This window comes from Neofelis nebulosa, chromosome X (assembly GCF_028018385.1).
Source record: "Neofelis nebulosa isolate mNeoNeb1 chromosome X, mNeoNeb1.pri, whole genome shotgun sequence".
Classification (NCBI taxonomy): domain Eukaryota; kingdom Metazoa; phylum Chordata; class Mammalia; order Carnivora; family Felidae; genus Neofelis; species Neofelis nebulosa.
This window is the reverse complement of record NC_080800.1, coordinates 83,513,409-83,531,459: the sequence shown is the minus strand read 5'-3', so window position 1 is coordinate 83,531,459 and position 18,051 is coordinate 83,513,409. Positions and strand designations below refer to the sequence as shown.

Genomic DNA, 18,051 nt, shown 5'->3' with positions numbered 1-18,051 from the left:
CTGCTCTGGAATATAATGTCACAATAGCAGTTATGAAACCCAAGGAAAAAATGGATAGGCAGGTGAAAACCATGTAACGGCAACCCCCAGACATCATGAATCAGATGCCTAAGCAATTCCAAAGCCCTCCCTCCTCCAGGTGCTTGAGATATAAGGCACATTCATGCAAGACAAGTTCATACAGAGAAAAGCTAGAGTTGAAAGGGCAGGTGAACTGATGAACAGAAGCATATGCCCTACCATACTTCCTAAACTTGATTGTTAATATTAGCACCAGATTTTCTGAAAAACAGAAGCATCCTAGATTCACTGGCCTAAAGATATTCTTCAGCCTTGAAGAAAAAGTGGAAGCTCACATATGAACTCATGCCATAATGTAATAGAAGTTTAAGCATGTATATGCCTAGAAAAATGTACATCTCTTCCATGTAAGGCAGATCCAAGTTGCCTTGTTAACCTCAGAGAAGGATCAGTTCAGGATCCTAGTCTTTGAAGAGAGACCCTGCTGTTAACCAGCTTCCATTGATTGTTAGTGTTTGGATCTGAAGGGACATCTGAGGGAGTAGTATGTGAGTAGGTTGTTACCTATACAACGTTCAGGTAACAACCAGCAGAAAGTGAGCGAAAGCCAGTAAGGGAACAGAGCATTAGGTTCCCTCAAGGGAAACAGACATATATTTGCCCATTTATATCATTTCTATGTGTTGTGTAGTGAGTCTCCTTTTCTCCCTCTGGCTATTGTCCATGAAAAGAAGAACAAATTATTCTCATAAGTGCCTAAAAAATTTTAATAAAGAGAAGGCAGTGAGATTAGGGATTGTGCCCTGGTTCTCAAAAAAAAAAAAAAAAAAAGGATGTGCAAGAAAGAGCCTTGAGATATAGATATGTGGTGGGCCATTGGAGTTTTAGCATATCATGCACATCTAGTAGGTATGTGGTGAATGAAAAATTCAACAAAGTAAGTATGGATTTACTGGTATTCAGCAACTGATAAACAAGTATGTACATCTTGGAATCCTTATGTAAATTGAGATAATAATGCAAATAATGTTTCATAACTTTTGAATAAAAATAATTACTGTTTGTTTTCAAAAATTCAATTCAATTGAAGGAAATTCAGAAAATAAATTTAAAAGCCACTATGTGACCAAAGAAAGCAGTGCAATTTGAACTTTCTAGTCAGGCAGAGCAGGGAGAATACACAGACACTGGACTCTTACAGAAGTCCAAGTAGCATAGGAAACTTTGGTTAGAGGCGAAATAAATCCTTCATGATTAACTATCATTTAAAAAACAAAGCCATATTTATGCTTCAAGTGAAAATGGAATAACGGTATGGATTTACCTCCCTAACTGAAACAACTAAAACCGGGACAAAATACATGAAACAACAGTTTTCAGTTATTTAACGTCAGAGAGTTGGGAAAGTTAATTGAAAGAGCAGAAACAAATAATATGAGCCTTCTAATTGCCCCCAGCTTACTGTGTATTGTAGGATTTATAGCATATGTAGAAGTAAAAGGTATGTCAATAATAGCACAAAGACCAGGAGAGGGTTAATAGAAGTACAGGATTTTGAAGTTTTTATTCTATACATTAATATCACTTGAAGGTAGATTCTGAAATGTTAAAAATGTATAAACCTTAAGACAATCATGTAAAAAGTTGTAGCTGAGGAGCCAACATATGAGATAAAATGGAATCCTCAAATAGTCAATGAAAAATGTTAGAGGAAAAAGAACAAAGAGCAGATGGGACAAATGGAAACAAATAGCAAGATGATTGATTTAAGCCCAAACAAATCAATATCAATAATTGCATTCATGTAAATTGTCTAAATACCTCAAATATAAACCAGATATTATCAGATTGTATATAAAAGGAAGACAAATATATGCTGCCTATAAAAACCGTATTTTAAATTTAAAGATACAAATTGATTACAAGGAACGGAAAAACAATGAGCAATCTTAACATCAATCAAAACAAAGCTTGAGTGGCAATATTGATTCAGATACAATAAATTTCAGGGCAGAGAATAGTATCAGGGATGGGGCACCTGGGTGGTTCAGTCAGTGAAGCATCCAACTCTTTTTTTTTTTCAACATTTTTAATTTATTTTTGGGACAGAGAGAGACAGAGCATGAACGGGGGAGGGGCAGAGAGAGAGGGAGACACAGAATCGGAAACAGGCTCCAGGCTCCGAGCCATCAGCCCGGAGCCTGACGCGGGGCTCGAACTCACGGACCGCGAGATCGTGACCTGGCTGAAGTCGGACGCTTAACCGACTGCGCCACCCAGGCGCCCCGAAGCATCCAACTCTTGATTTTGGCTCAGGTCATGATCTCACAGTTTGTGGATTTGAACCCCACATCAGGCTCTATACAAACAGTGCAAATCCTGTTTGAGGTTCTCTGTCTCCCTCTTTCTCTCTGCTCTTTCTCTCTGAAAATAAATATTAAAAAAATAGTAATAATACCAGGGATATTACAGTTATAGAAAGTCATTACATAATTTTAAGTGCTAAGTTTGTCAAAAGGACATAGCAATCGTTAACATTCACATGTTACAGTGCTTTAAAATAGATGAAGGAAAAACTGATAGCACTGCAAGGGAAGCAGACAAATCCACAATTACAGTCAGAGATTTCAACACCTTCTCTAAAATATTGATAGAACAAGTAGACAATCAGCAAGAACATATATGATTTGAAGAACACTATGAAACAACTTATCTAGTTGACAATTGTAGAACTTGCCACCAACAACAGTAGAATGTACCTTTGCTTCATTTGCACAAGGAACACTTACCAAGATAGTCCATATTCAGGGCCAAAAAGTAAGTTTCAAAAATTTTAATAGGATTCATATCATAAAATATATGTTTTCTTTTTTTTTTTTTTTAATTTTTTTTCAACGTTTTTTATTTATTTTTGGGACAGAGAGAGACAGAGCATGAACGGGGGAGGGGCAGAGAGAGAGGGAGACACAGAATCGGAAACAGGCTCCAGGCTCCGAGCCATCAGCCCAGAGCCTGACGCGGGGCTCGAACTCACGGACCGCGAGATCGTGACCTGGCTGAAGTCGGACGCTTAACCGACTGCGCCACCCAGGCGCCCCAAAATATATGTTTTCTGATCAAAATGGAATTAAATGAGAAACTAATAACAGAAATATATCTGGAAAAATCCCAAATATTTGAACTAACATCAAACAGCACATGTCTAAATAACCAAAGAAAGAAATCAAAGAGGAAATTATAAGGCATTTTGAACTGAATGAAAATGAAAATTCAACATATAGTAATTTGTGAGATGTGGCAAAAGCACCACTTGGGCAGAAATTTATAGCACTGAACATACATATTAGAATAGAAGGAAGCTCTATACCTATTAAATAAATAGAAATCTTTAAAAAAAGTTTTTTATTTGAAGTATTTTTGGTATCCAATGTTATATTAGTTTCAGGTATACAGCATAGTGATTTGACAATTTTATACATTAAGCTATGCTCACCATGAAAGTAAATGGAAATTTTATTTAAAATACTTCCTCTAAAGAAAACCATAGGTCAAGATGGCTTAACTGGTAATTCTACCAAACATTTAGGAATTACATAATGCCAATTCTATTCAAAATCTTTTAGAAAATTGAAAAGGAATGAATAGCTCCCAACTCACCCTATGAGGCTAAAATTACTCGGATAACTAACCAGACAATTATGTTACAAGGAAAGATAACCATAAACTAATCTCCCTCATGAACATGTACGTTCATTTTTTTTTTTTTTTGAGAGAGAGAGAGAGAGAGCATGAGCAGGGGAGAGAGAGAATATTTTGTTTTTGGTTGTTTTTATGTTTTTTTTAATATGAAATTTATTGTCAAACTGGTTTCCATACAACACCCAGTGCTCATCCCAAAAGGTGCTCTCCTCAAGAGAGAGAGAATCTTAAGTAGGCTCCACACTCAGTGCAGAGCCTGACATGGGGCTCGAACCCATGACCCTCGGATCATGACCTGAGCCAGGCACTCAGCTGTCTGAGCCATCCAGGCGCCTGTCCTTTTTAAAATTCAGTTATATATACAAAACATAATACACCATTACTAAGTAAGGTTTATCCCAAAGATTCAAGATAGTGTTAAATTAGAAAATCATTGTAATTCACTACGTTAACATAAAAAAAAAAAAACATACGATAATCTTAATGGGTGATGAAAAAACATTTGCTAAAATTGAAAGAATTATTACTGATTAAAATAGTCAGCAACCACATATAGAAGAGACCTTCCTCAACCTGATAAACTACATCTACAAAAAATATACATAATGATGTGTATGTAAAGACTAAATGTTTCCCACCTAAGATGAAAAACAAAGCAAAATAAACACTTTCATAAATTATATTTAAAATTATACTAGAAGTTTTAGTCAGTACAATAAGAGAAAGAAATAAAAGTCATACAGATTGCAAAGGAAGAAATAGAAAATACTCCTAGAAAACTATTATCTATGTAGCAATTCTATGTAATATACAAAAAGCTACTAGAGCTAATAAATAAGTTCAGAAAGGTTGCAGGATATAAGATTGAAATACAAATTTAGTTATTTTTCTAATTTTCTGAGACTGGTATAACAAATTACCATAAGCTTGGTGGCTTAAAAAAAAAAAAAAAACACCCAGAAATGTGTTCTCTTATAGTTTTGTAGGCCAGAAGTCCAAATCAAGGTGTAAGCAGTGCTATGTTCTCTCTGAAATTCTCTAGAAAGGAATCCCTCCTTACTTGTTCCAGCTTCTAGTGGCCTCAGACAGTCCTTGACTTGTGGCAATTTTAACTCTAATTTTTGCTTCTCTTCTGTATGTCTATGTGTTCTTTGTTTCTTCTAAGGATACATCCATTGGATTTAGGGCCCACCCTAAGCCACTATGATCTTTCTCAACTCTTTTTTTTAATATTCTATTTTTAAGTAATCTCTATGCCCAACATGGGACTCAAACTCACAACCCTGAGATCAAGAGTTCCATGCTCTACCAACTGAGCCAGCCAGGCACCCCTCATCTCAATTCTTAATTAATTACATCCACAAAGACCTTATTTACAAATAAGATCACATTTTGAAGTGCTGGGTAGACATGAATTTTGGGGGAAAATATTCAGTCCTGTACAACAATGAAAAGCCAGATTAAAATTTAAAACAATATCATTTACAATAGCATCAGAAATATGAAATACTTAGGGACAAATTTGGCAAAGATATTCAAGACCTGCACATTGAAAGCTATAAAACATTGATAACATACATTAAATCCACCAAATTCATAGGAAAAGAGATCAGATTTGTGGTTACCAGCAGTGGGGGTGAGGGGAGGGAAAATTGTAGAAAAGTGGTCAAAAGGTAAAAATTTCCATTTATAAAATAAATAAGTCATGGGGATGTAATGTAAAGTGTGATGACTATAGTTAACACTGCTGTATGATTTATAGCAAAGTTATTAAGAGAGTAGATCCTAGGTGTTCTCATCACAAGGAGAAATTCTTTTCTTTTTTTTTATTGTATCTGTATGAGATGATGAATGTTAACTAAGCTTACTGTGGTAATCATTTCACAATATATGTAAATCAAAGCATCATGCTATCTTAAACTTATACACTAATGTGTGTGAATTATCTCTCGATAAACTGGGAGAAAAAGTTGGAAACAACCTAAGTGTCCATTGACAGATAAATAGATAAACAAAATGTAGTATATACATAAAATGGAACATTATTCAGTCTTAAAAAGGAATGAAATTGTGACACATGCTACAATATGGATAAAACTTGAAGACATTATGCTAAGTGAAATAAGCCAGACAGAAAAAGATTCGTGATTTCATTTATTCAAAATACCTGGGGCGCCTGGGTGGCGCAGTCGGTTAAGTGTCCGACTTCAGCCAGGTCACGATCTCGCGGTTCGTGAGTTCGAGCCCCGCGTCAGGCTCTGGGCTGATGGCTCGGAGCCTGGAGCCTGTTTCCGATTCTGTGTCTCCCTCTCTCTCTGCCCCTCCCCCGTTCATGCTCTGTCTCTCTCTGTCCCAAAAAAAAAATAAATAAAAAACGTTGAAAAAAAAAATTCAAAATACCTAAAGTAGTCAAACACTTAGGGACAGAAAGCAGAATGGTGCTTGCCAGGGCATAAAGAGAGTGGGGCAAGGGGAGTTAGTTTAATGGGTACAAAATTTCAGTTTGGGGAGACAAAGAAATTTCTGGAGATGGATGGTGGTGATGGTTGCACAACAATGCGAGTATACTTAATGCCACTGATATGTGTACTAAAAAATGGTTAAGAAGGAAAATTTTGTATTATGATAACTTATCATAATTAAAAAAGAAATTTGCAAGTCAGTCTTCCAGGCCCAACATTGCCTTTAGAGTCCACACACATCCCAGCCTCCTTATAATACCAGAACCATGAAAACATGACTCGCATCAACCCGAGTAGGTATCTACTTGGAAATAATACCACAGTCCCACATCCTAGATGACATCACCCCAATCCAGAAGCTTGCCACTGGAAATGATGTTTCTTCAAATAACATGGTCCCAGTCAAAGATCTTACATTGGAGATGACTTTGCTCTCTAAACAGGGGAAGACTTCACCCCAGACACTGAGACCATCGTTTCAACAATGCCTATATGCTGTCTTTCCAAAAATACTGACAAATTGAACGCAATATATTTATTGTTTTTCTTTCTTTGATATTGGGGATTCTATTACATTTCTTCAGTTCATTATTTATTTAGTTCATGACCCTGGTATATGTTTTTCTCTCTGCCAAAAGGTATACTGTATACTTCTACACTTCCATATCTAAAGGGGAAATCTTGTAGAAGTTACGACTATTAATGCCATTTTAAAAATTAATGGAGATTATTGCTTGCCTCATGAGGCAACTACCTCCTAGACCACCCCTCATCTCCCTTGGTTATGTCTGGCCTATAAGAACTTCTTATTCTTCTACTTGTTTTCTTCCTTTTTATTCTCATAATAAAAGGTCTTTTATGTTGTTTAGGGCAACTTATGTCCTGCTCTTTGTAAATCTTTTTTACTATTTGAGCCACTCAAATATCCCAACAATGGAGTTCAAGATGGATGTCAAGACATCTAGTCATCAACTACATCATCTTTTTTATTTTTATTTTATTTTTTTATTTTTTTTTTTGTAAAAATGCTGTCGAGTCAATTGTGAGGCCCTGGCTAGAGGCTGGTTAGTTGCCCTTCATGAACAGGTGATAAAGTATACACTTCTACCACTTCCCAGATCATGCATTCACACTCTGGGACACTATGCACCAGCCCTATTTGCCCATGGGCCAGGTTCCAGACAACTAAGAACAGCCCCTATGCCCTGGAGCCTGAGAAATTATTCAAATTAGCCAATCTTCAAAGATCCAGAAAAATGTAGCTAGCCCCACCTAATTTGTAATACATAAACTGCCCTTGAGAGATCCAACTAGCTGTTATCCAGGTGTAATGCCTGTAGCTCTGCTTGGCAACTAACTTTCTCTCTTTTGGAGCTATAAGTAACAAAGGGTTCTGCCTTCTATCTATTTTTGTGACAGTGTGTTGTGTTCTGCAATCAAAAGAACCTTTAAATTGTATAAAGTCATTTACAAAAATAAACTCACACAATATACAAAAATTAACTCAAAATGTATCAAAGAGCTAAATATATGAGATAAACTTTAAAACTCTTGAAAGAAAACAAAGGTATAAATCTTCATGTCCTTGAATTTGGCAATGAAGTTTTAGATATGACATCAAAAAGAAGAACAACAAAAAGAAAACATATAAATTGGACTTCATAAAAATTAAAAACTTCTGTGGATAAGAAGACACTTTCAAGAAAGTAAAAAAGCAATCCACAGAATGGAAGAAAATATTTGCAAATCATATATCTGAAAAGGGTTTTGTATCCAGAATATATGAAGAACTGTTATAATTCAATAAGAAAATGACAAGCAAGCCAATTTAAAAAATGGAAAAGGGTCTTGAATAGATATTTCTCCAAAGAAGATCGATAAATATCTGATAAATACAAGAAAAGATGCTTAATATTATTAGTCATTAGGAAAATGCAAAAATAAAAAATGTGAAAATTAACAGTTGTCTTTGAGAATGGAGAGCAATTGGAACCCTAATATATTGGTGGTAGGAGTGCAAAATGTTGCAGCCACTGTGGAATAGTTTGGCAGTTCCTGAAAAAGTTTTACATGGAATTACCACATGACCCAGCAATTCCATTCTTAAATATTACCCAAGAGAAATAAAAACATACACCCACACAAACACTTATACAGAAGTGTTTAAGGCAGCGCTTATAATGGTAGAAACATGGAAATAACCCAAATATCCATCAATATTGAATGGCTAAACAGAATACAATATGGGCATACAATTAAATATTATTCAGCCATAAAAAGGAATGAAATACTATACATACTACAATGTGAATGGACCTTGAATATATTATGCTAAGTGAAAGAAGCCAAACATGAAAGGTCACATATTGCATGATTCCATTTATATGAAATATCTAAATTGGATAATTCCATGGAGACAAAGCAGATTAGTCATTGCTAGGAACCAGTAAAAGGGAAAAATTGGTAGTGACTGCTTAATGGGTTTGGGGTCTCCTTCAGAGTTAATGCAAATTATTTTGGAATGGAATAGAGGAGATGGTTTCACAACATTGTGAATGTACTATATGTCACTGAGTTATACACTTTAACTAATTTTTATGTCATGTTAATTTCTCCTAAAAAGAGTCCTATTTGAAAAAAAGATATTTATAAAAGTATATTCTCTAGGGCAGTTGGCCTTCACTTGTTTTTATATTGCATACCCGTCTGAACATCTTATGATACTAGTGGATCCTATCCTAGGCAAATATACACACCTGGTAACAATGTACATATCGCTCCCAACCACACACACATGCACATCATTTTGAATATAATTCCAGAGGATTAAGACGGTTCTCTAGTTAAGAATGCTGGAATCCAAGGAGAAAGTGCTCTCACTTTAACATAGGTCAGCTTCTAGGATGTTTTTTTTTCCTTCCTTTTCTTATTTATTTATTTATTTATTTATTTTTTCAATATATAAAATTTATTGTCAAATTGGTTTCCATACAACACCCAGTGCTCATCCCAAAAGGTGCCCTCCTCAATACCCATCACCCACCCTCCCCTCCCTCCCACCCCCCATCAACCCTCAGTTTGTTCTCAGTTTTTAACAGTCTCTTATGCTTTGGCTCTCTCCCACTCTAACCTCTTTTTTTTTTTTTTTCCCTTCCCCTCCCCCATGGGTTTCTGTTACGTTTCTCAGGATCCACATAAGAGTGAAACCATATGGTATCTGTCTTTCTCTGTATGGCTTATTTCACTTAGCATCACACTCTCCAGTTCCATCCACGTTGCTACAAAAGGCTATATTTCATTTTTTCTCATTGCCACGTAGTATTCCATTGGGTATATAAACCACAATTTCTTTATCCATTCATCAGTTGATGGACATTTAGGCTCTTTCCATAATTTGGCTATTGTTGAGAGTGCTGCTATAAACATTGGGGTACAAGTGCCCCTATGTATCAGTACTCCTGTATCCCTTGGGTAAATTCCTAGCAGTGCTATTGCTGGCTCATAGGGTAGGTCTATTTTTAATTTTTTGAGGAACCTCCACACTGTTTTCCAGAGTGGCTGCACCAATTTGCATTCCCAACATAGGTCAGCTTCTATTTGTCTCTTCCTTTTCTCACTCCCAAGTAGCTTCTTCTCCATCTCCTCTATATCTTTTCTCTACCTGTAGCTCCTGCTTTTCCATGATGTCAATCTGCTCATGTATCAGGGTTTCTCTGGTTCCTAGGTACAGATCTTTTCATAAGTGCACATACTCTAGTACCTTCTAAGCATATGCAACCTTGCATACAATTTTAGGTGGTCCAAGACTTCATCAGTTGAGAATGCATGGTCTACGTAAATCAGTACAGTCACCATGTCAGACTTCCTTAGACACTGAACCAAACCTGGCTCAGAGGGCACAGGATGGGTATGAACTGGGAAGCAGAAACCTTGCAGCATGCAAGGTGCTTTGGTGCTTCCTAGGTGCTCTGGTGAAGATACTGCAATTTAGAAACCCATCAGGCATTACCTCCTAAGTCAAGCAGTAGGCAGCAGACAGGGTCAAAGAAACTTCCACTTGGACACTCTGAATAAGGGCAGAGAACAGGCAGGTATGGAGGCTCTCCCTAGAGCAATCATTTCTCTGGGTTTTATAGAAACCTTCCACTGCAGGGGGCTGGAAGGGATGTGTCTTGGTTTTCAGTTGTTAGGACAGCATTCCCATCTCTGCTGGGGTTGACTTACTTCTGTGAGAATTTGGAAGAGGGTGGGAAGGATCCAAAGACATTTACTCAGGTCACTACCATGGTCATCTCTCCATGTTCGTTTTGGAGTAATCAATAGTCAGGTGCCTGAATGCAAAGGATGAGAGGCTCTGGAAGGTGAGAAGGGGATCTGGAAACTGCATATTCCCCGCTTCTTGGAAGGGCAGGGAAAATCAGACCATATCTGCATCCCTCAGATCCTCAGCCGCCTTTCCACAACAGCTAAACTTCTGAATGAAAATAGCCATGGACCAAATGTTCAAGATTGATATTGTGTCTGCCATCAGATTTTAGCAAGTCTACTTAACACTCAGTGATTGTTTAGGCACAATAAATACATGTATTTTTAGTAGAACATGGAAGAACTACTTATTTATGAAAATTACAAAAAAATATTTTGTGTATAGCCAGTTCAAGCCATTTTCCATACAGTAAAAATTAATGCAGTGAACTTAATTTTGGAAACTTGTTGGGTTTTTTTCCATCCTAAACACATTCTTTGCCCCAAGTGAAAATAGCTTTATTTAATTTTTGCTTATAAGAATAACCCATGCTGAGGGGAGCAAATTAAATAAAACTGAAAAAAAATATTTAGAAGAAAATAAAATCCCCACTTCAACTATCTGTTTCCCTACCTGGCAATCCATCATGTACCTGTTATGTGAAGATCTGGAGGAGAGGAGAAACGAAAATCACTGGTTAAGTTGAGTAGATTGACCGGACGGGGTAGGTGCTCTGAGATCAAAGGAGAGAAAGAAAAAAACAATCCTCAGAAATGTACCAGTGGCCAGTTGCCCTAGGAGAAAATGTAGCTTTTCCCTGATAAAACAGAACAAACACATACCACAGAGAGAAGGGGCCACATTTGATCTTTGGGAATAGCAAAGACCAAAATGAGTGACAGGGGCTCAAACGGTGAGAGGAGGGGACTTAAGCAGAGCGAGGCGGAAGGGGGCTAGTGAAGGGAAGAAGTGGGCTGGCTCCTGACGCACTTTCTGCTGATGGGAGGGGAACTAGGGACCCGAGCCCACTGGTGACGTTTCCTTCACGTGATCAGAGGCCTACGTGTGCAGAAGTCCCTCTCCTCCAGGTACCAGCTCCCTATTTCCGTGGAGAAAGATTTCAGACTGAGGGACAGAGGGCAGCTGCCCTATAGCCCCGCAGGTCGGTACAACCAGAGGAGAAGTTGAGGGGGGCGGGGGGTGGTGCACTGGGGTAGGGATGGTAACTGATAGAGGCTACAAAGGATCCTGTCTGCTTTCCAGATGCCACCCCCTCCCACCACCATTCATTCTGGCGCAGGAAATTGTATGAGTGTTCAGGGAGAGGTCTGGGTACCAGCTGTTATTTCCCCGGATAAATGTGGGCTTATGGCAGAAAGAAATGTGAGGAGACGGAGGCATCTCTCTGGAAGGGCTACAAATCCACAGGCACCTGCAGACCCCTGGGGTGGGGGATGGCAGAGGGCAAAGACCCGAGCGGGTCCAGGACTGGATTCTCTCTATCCCTTCTTTTCCCAATGGGAATATATTTGGTACAAGAAATCCAGGGCTTGGCGGGAGGAGGTGGAGAGGGACAAGGGGTTGAGACTGGGTACCAACTGGGATCTCCTAGGAGGCAGGTTATCCAGAGACGTCTGGCGGAGAGGGCCGGGGGAGGGGGATGACGATGAGGAGGAAATAGCCTGATCTCTGCCGGGCAGCTGGAGGATGGCACAGCCTGTGAGCCAAAGGTGGGGAGGGCCTGTGTTCTTTGCATCTCTTCTCCAACTTCCGTCCATTTTGTAGCCGAAAATGATGGCCTGCAGGTAGCGGGGGAGGAGGGAGGAGGTGCTGCAAAGAAGGGAGACAGAGGTTCAGTCTGCAGCTCCCTGTTGGGGAGGAGTGGCTTCTAAACTAAAGAACACTAACAGGAGATAAGATGAGCCAAATCTACTGAATTTGGAAATAATTTGTCTCTTGCATTGTAGGAAAACGTGGTATTCTTCGTATGTAGAGAGGCAGGGGGTGTCAGGAATGCTCTGGACGTTTCAGTCCTGCCTCCTGACTCTATCTTCATCATTTTCAGAAACGTGATGGACTTTGTGCTATGTGGGCACCCTGGAGTGGGGGTTGGGAAGGCAGATACCTGAGCCCAGCAGGATCTGCCTTCTGAACATCACTGTCCTGAACCTCAGTCATTTTAGTGCAAGAACAAATCAGATATAAATTTGGGAGGAAGATTCAGAAACATAGTAACTCTTTGGAAATAATTGTTCTCTGCCATTGTCCAGTGGTAGAAAATGGAGGTATTAGGGAGGGGCTGTAAAGGGGGATCCAGGAAGCAAGGAAAAGGATGGGGGGGGGTGGCACGAGTTGGGAAAGTGTTGACAACTATAGTGTGAAAAGAAACAGCGTCTCAGTTGCCAGTCATTCACTTCTCATTTACCATCTGTCTCTTGTCTCTTTATAGGTCTTCAGGTCGGTAGTTGTAGGCACCAACCCAAACAAGAAAAGGAAAGACCTGCAGTATCAGTGCAGGTCAGTGGGAGAAGGTAACTGTCCCAGGACCCCTGGGAGTAGCAGTGACTTAAGCTTGAGCAGAGGTTGGGGAGGACAACCTTCCTCCAAGCCACCCTACTGCAGTCTCAGAATACATGGCCTATGTCAGGACCCTAAGGGAAGGAACATGGTGCTTTATGGCTGGTGAGGACCAAGGTAAGAACAAAGAAGTGAGAGACAAGAGGCATGGCATCTGTGAAGCCCCTTGAAGATATTAGAATAGCTCTGAAATCTGAGAACTGGCCATTATCTGTTATATCTGCAGTTCTAGAAGTCTTACAACTGCAGGCAAGGAAAAAAAGAAACTGGCCAGGATTCCTGCAGGTCAGTGTGAGTTGGGACTACCCATTTAAAATTGTCCTGGGCATTGCTAAGGCCAGAGCAAAGTTTAGGGACAAATCTGCTCTTATACAGTTCTCAGCACACCCCACTTAAATGTAGAGAGAAGCACCTGTGAAAGTTTCTGTAAGGCTGGCTCATGTAAACATGTGGAAGTGGGGAGGAAAGGGAAAAAATGTATAGGTAGGAGTGCACCTGTAATTTGGGTAGGGTAAGGAAAACTCTAAATCATAAAGGCAAATATTTTTAGGGACTATATTATACAACCTAAGTTCTCCTTTTTGTCTCCTAGGACAGGAAAAGGAGGGAGAATCTCAACATGGAAAAGGTCTACAAAGAAAATGAACGAAAGCCAGAAAATGAAGGAAACCTCAAAAATGAGGGAAAGCCAGAAGATGAAGTAGATACAGAAGATGAAGGAAAATCAGATGAGGAAGAAAAGCTGGAAGTGAAGGGAAAGCCAGGGCATGAGGGAAAGCTCCAGAATGAGGGACAGCCAGATGATGAGGGACAAGCAGAAGATGAGAAAAAGCAAGAAAAGCAGGGCAAGTCTGAAAATGAGGGAAAACCACACAGTGAGGGCAAGCCAGAATCCCTGACAAAGGCTGAGAGTGAGTCGCGGGCTGCCGAAAAGCGCCCAGCTGAAGATTATGTGCCTAGGAAAGCAAAAAGAAAAACAGACAGGGGGACAGACGATTCCCCCAAGGACTATCAGGAGGACTTACAGGAAAGGCACTTGGGCAGTGAGGAAATGATGAGAGAATGTGGAGATGTGTCAAGGGCTCAGGAAGAGCTAAGGAAAAAACAGAAAATGGGTGGTTTTCATTGGATGCAAAGAGATGTACAGGATCCCTTTGCCCCAAGGGGGCAACGGGGTGTCAGAGGAATGAGGGGTGGAGGTAGGGGCCAGAAGGACTTAGAAGATGTCCCATATGTTTAATGCCTTTGGCCTTCAATTCTGATTTCTCTAGTGAGAATATTGCTGACCCTGCTTTCCCTGGTAGGCATTTGCCAGGCTATGTGCTTTAACCTTATGCTGATACTTTGCTTTAGGTGTCACTCTCGGTTACCAGCAGCCTTCACCCAACTGCAGCACTCTGTCTTTAAGTAGGGAACTTTCACCCATGTGCATGGAAAATATGTTCATGGTACATTGTAAAATAATAATAAAATAACAGTTTTCAGAACCGCATATACAGCATCAGCCCATTTTTGAAAAAAAAAGTTACATAATACATCCATGAGTAGGGAAAACTGAGTATATCAAAAGAGAAATGGTGGCTTTCTCTGTGTAGTGGCAATGGAAGAGATTATCTTCTCTTATCTGCTTTTTTCCTGAAAAAACATAGATTACTTTTGCCATAAAATAAATAATAAAAGATGTAAAAATGGGAAAACACATACAAAGCAATCAAAATAACAGTTCAGTGAGTTTATGAAGGCAGTGGAGACACTTAAAATTACTTTGGCAGGATGTGAATGATGTGTTATATTCACATTCCCTCTGGGACTCAAAACTGGAGGAATTAACTTGAGAGTTATTACAGATCCATTTCTGTAACAGTCTTGTCATCTGTGAAATGGGGATAAAACTTCTCTTCCAGGGCTGTGGAGAAGATCAGATGAGGTACTGAGTATGTGAGCTGTATTGAGCTGACTCCTACCCTCTGACCTGCAGTAACAGAAACAGAACTCTGTTTGGGGGAGGGCTGAAGGAAGTCTCACTTGTGTTCAGGAATAAGTCCTGGAAGCTAAGAGGTGGGTGCCACTTTACCTTGAGTAATACTATGTTTGATGTGCACTGTGCTTCTTCTCATGGGTCCTGCACTCCCCTAAGGGCCTCACTGCTGCTGGTGGGTTGGAATCCTCAAGGTAACAAAACGTCTTTGATTTCCAGAGTCTCTGCTGAGTTGAATCCTCACTATGTTCCCTGCCAAACTGTGGAGAAGGTCCCTCTTTCCATGTTATACTGTAGTTTTAACACTGACAAGAAATGTGGGAAAATGCTTTGTAAATTTTTAATTAATATACTTTTCAGACATTATAATTACCCCATTAGACTTGCCCTTTACAAAACAAAGAATTCATCTTACTGATTTTGGTACCCACAACATATGATAGAATTTTTTTTAAAAAAGCCAGTACATTATCAAGTCAGAAGGCCTCAATTCTTGCTCCAGTTCTGTCTCTGATTGAATATGTAAGCCTGAGCACATAATTTCATTTTTTAGCAACTGAAACTTAACACTCCAAAAGGAACACAGCAGTACAGGGATTATATCACAATTCATTCGTAAATGATTTTAACATTGGATATAGTAGTATTCTCAAATTTTGCTAGCTGCCAGCAGACTACCTGCATTAAAATCATCTAGCTACCTTGTCAAAAATTCACAATCCTGGCACATCCAATATAGCAGAATCTCTTTTGACTTGTCCTCACAATGTCTGTGTGTGTGTCTTTTGTTCTTAGCTCATTTTTATCAAATGGATACCTGTAAATTTTTTTAATCCAATAGTGCAAAAAATTTATTATTAAAAATCTCAGTCTGCCTTGCCATTCCACATTCTCAGCCTCCAAAGGCAACTATCATAAACGTTTTTGGTTTCTTCTAGTATTAACTCCATATTTCTGAATAATATACTTACGCTGCAATTTCTTTTTTTATAAACAGTTGCATTGAAATGTAATTCACATACCACAACATTCACCCTTAATTTTAAAGTGTACAATTTATTGGTTTTTAGTATATTAGCAGAGTTCTGAAACCATCACCACTATTAGTTCCAGGATATTTTCATCACCCTGAAAAGAACTTTATACACATTAGCATATAATGGTGTTCCCATTCTCTTCTCCCCCCAGCTCCTGGCAAATAATGATCTACTTTGTCTCTACAGATTTGCATATTCTAGACATCTCATATATATGGAATCATACAATATATGACTCCTTTCAAGTAGCATAAAGTTTTTAAATTTCATCCATATAGTAGCATGTATCAGTACTAAAAATTCATGTACATGGGATTTTTTGCCTTTTAAAATAAACTTCATTGAGACAACAAAATATAATATTTACAAGTACAGAAATTATGGTTCTGTCTTAGCTTATTATGTAGATAACCTCAGTGCATGCTAATGATTATGTCCAAAGTTGCATTAACTTCATTTAAATGATTTGATTCCTTTTATGAAGAGGTACTCTAAATTTAATGTACTTGTTTTTTGTCTGTTTTAAAGTAAACACAGGTGTGTAGTATGTGATACACTGCTTATTCATTTCTGCTGAAAGAACCAAAAGTTTTTTCCATTCTTTTTTTACTTGAAATCTTTCATTTTATTGAAATATAATTTACATGCATTGCTATATGTTTAAGATGTACAGCATGTGGATTGATTTACATATTTGTAAATTACCACAATAATTAGTTGTATACCCATCATCTCATATAGATATGATAAAAAACAAAACAAAACAAAACACCTGTTGGGAGAGGGGCCTGGAGCGGCACCACCTGTGTGGTGCAATGGTGTTGCATGGAAGGATCATGTAGGCTGAGTTTTGAGTGGATGCACGACTGTATGAGTGTGCGAGTGGGCCATGCAAGGTGAGTGTGTACCCCAATCCCTGAGCCCTTGCCCTCCCCCACACTTTGATAGTATTTGATCAAGGTGTGACCCTAGCCCTGAGGAGCTGACCTGAGATGAAAAGCTTCCTTCCTGAGAAGTCCCCTCCTCTGTGCAGGGATCTCCCTCCTCAAAAAAGGAAATAAAGAAAAAGAAAAGAAAAGAAAAAAAATATATGGTGATGAGAACTATTAGGATTTCCTCTCAACAACTTTCATATATATTATACAGTAATGTCAACTTTTTGCATTTAAATATGTGTTTTATTTCCTTGAGTATATACCTAAGAGTGGAATTGCTATGCTATGTGGTAATTCTATGTACAACTTTTTGAGGAACTGCCAAACTGTTTCCTAAAGCAACTGTGGCATTTGACAGTCCCATCCAGATCCTGTGTTCAAGTGTTCCAACTTCTCTACATCCTTGCTAACACTTGCCATTGCCTGCATTTTTTATTTTGGCCATCTTAGTATAAAGTGGAATCCACTGTGGTCTTGATTTGCATTTTCGTAATGGCTAATGATGTTGAGCATATTTTCATGTGTGTATTGTTCATTTGTATATCCTCTTTGGAGAAATGTCTATTTAAATCCTTTACCAATTTTAAAATTGGGTTGTTTGCCTTTTTATTGTCAAGTTTTGAGTTCTTTCTTTATCTTGGCTACAAGTCTCTTATCAGATATATGACTTGTAACAGCTATTTTCTAACTTATTAACTTAGTCATTATCCACTGGCTTTCTGATACCATAATTGAGTAGTTTTCTCTTCTCATCACAATCTCCATATCAATTGCCTATCTCCTAATATAGCTTTATCACATCTAATGTGTATTGTAACAAGCCTTCAGTGATTCTGTTGTTTAACTCTGAGGACCATTTGTGCATTAGGGTAGCTACCAACCCCAAAACATCAGTGGCTTACCACAACAAAGGTTTATTTTTGAAAATTCATGAGGATTGGGTATGGACAGGTTCTGCTCCCTCTAGTTTCCCAGAGATCCAGACTAATCACGATACCACTGCAACAGAGGAAAAGCATACATGGAGATCTCACACTCATTTTTCCACACCGTGGTCTAGAAGTGATATAAATCACTGCTGTTCACAGCCCATTTT

General features: G+C 38.7%; 1 protein-coding gene, 1 long non-coding RNA gene and 1 other non-coding gene across 5 annotated transcripts; 2 read left to right on the top strand and 1 right to left on the bottom strand.

Annotated features, from left to right (window-relative positions):
• Positions 1 to 5,857: 5,857 nt before the first annotated feature.
• On the bottom strand, positions 5,858 to 8,732 carry LOC131502751 (uncharacterized). The gene is made up of 2 exons (XR_009257161.1): positions 6,121 to 8,732; positions 5,858 to 5,887 (listed from the first exon to the last, which is right to left on the bottom strand). It is a non-coding gene; the product is annotated as an uncharacterized LOC131502751 (long non-coding RNA).
• Positions 8,733 to 11,460: 2,728 nt separating this feature from the next.
• On the top strand, positions 11,461 to 14,497 carry TCEAL5 (transcription elongation factor A like 5). 3 transcript variants are annotated; one of them, XM_058713306.1, is made up of 3 exons: positions 11,461 to 11,590; positions 12,878 to 12,945; positions 13,598 to 14,497. In XM_058713306.1, the coding sequence occupies exon 3, from the start codon at positions 13,625 to 13,627 to the stop codon at positions 14,243 to 14,245; it is 621 nt and encodes a 206-aa protein (XP_058569289.1). In that variant the 5' UTR covers positions 11,461 to 11,590; positions 12,878 to 12,945; positions 13,598 to 13,624; the 3' UTR covers positions 14,246 to 14,497. The 3 variants fall into 3 exon arrangements, with proteins under 3 accessions (XP_058569289.1, XP_058569290.1, XP_058569291.1); XM_058713307.1 differs by having other exon boundaries at positions 12,878 to 12,959; XM_058713308.1 differs by lacking the exon at positions 12,878 to 12,945 and having other exon boundaries at positions 11,479 to 11,590.
• A 2,290-nt stretch (positions 14,498 to 16,787) lies between these two features.
• On the top strand, positions 16,788 to 17,052 carry LOC131503347 (small Cajal body-specific RNA 2). Its single transcript, XR_009257436.1, has one exon. It is a non-coding gene; the product is annotated as a small Cajal body-specific RNA 2 (non-coding RNA).
• Positions 17,053 to 18,051: the final 999 nt, after the last annotated feature.

What these genes read in the sequence shown, in the direction of transcription:
- TCEAL5 (XM_058713306.1), top strand. Translation starts at nt 13,625, where the DNA reads ATGGAAAAGGTCTACAAAGAAAATGAACGAAAGCCAGAAAATGAAGGA.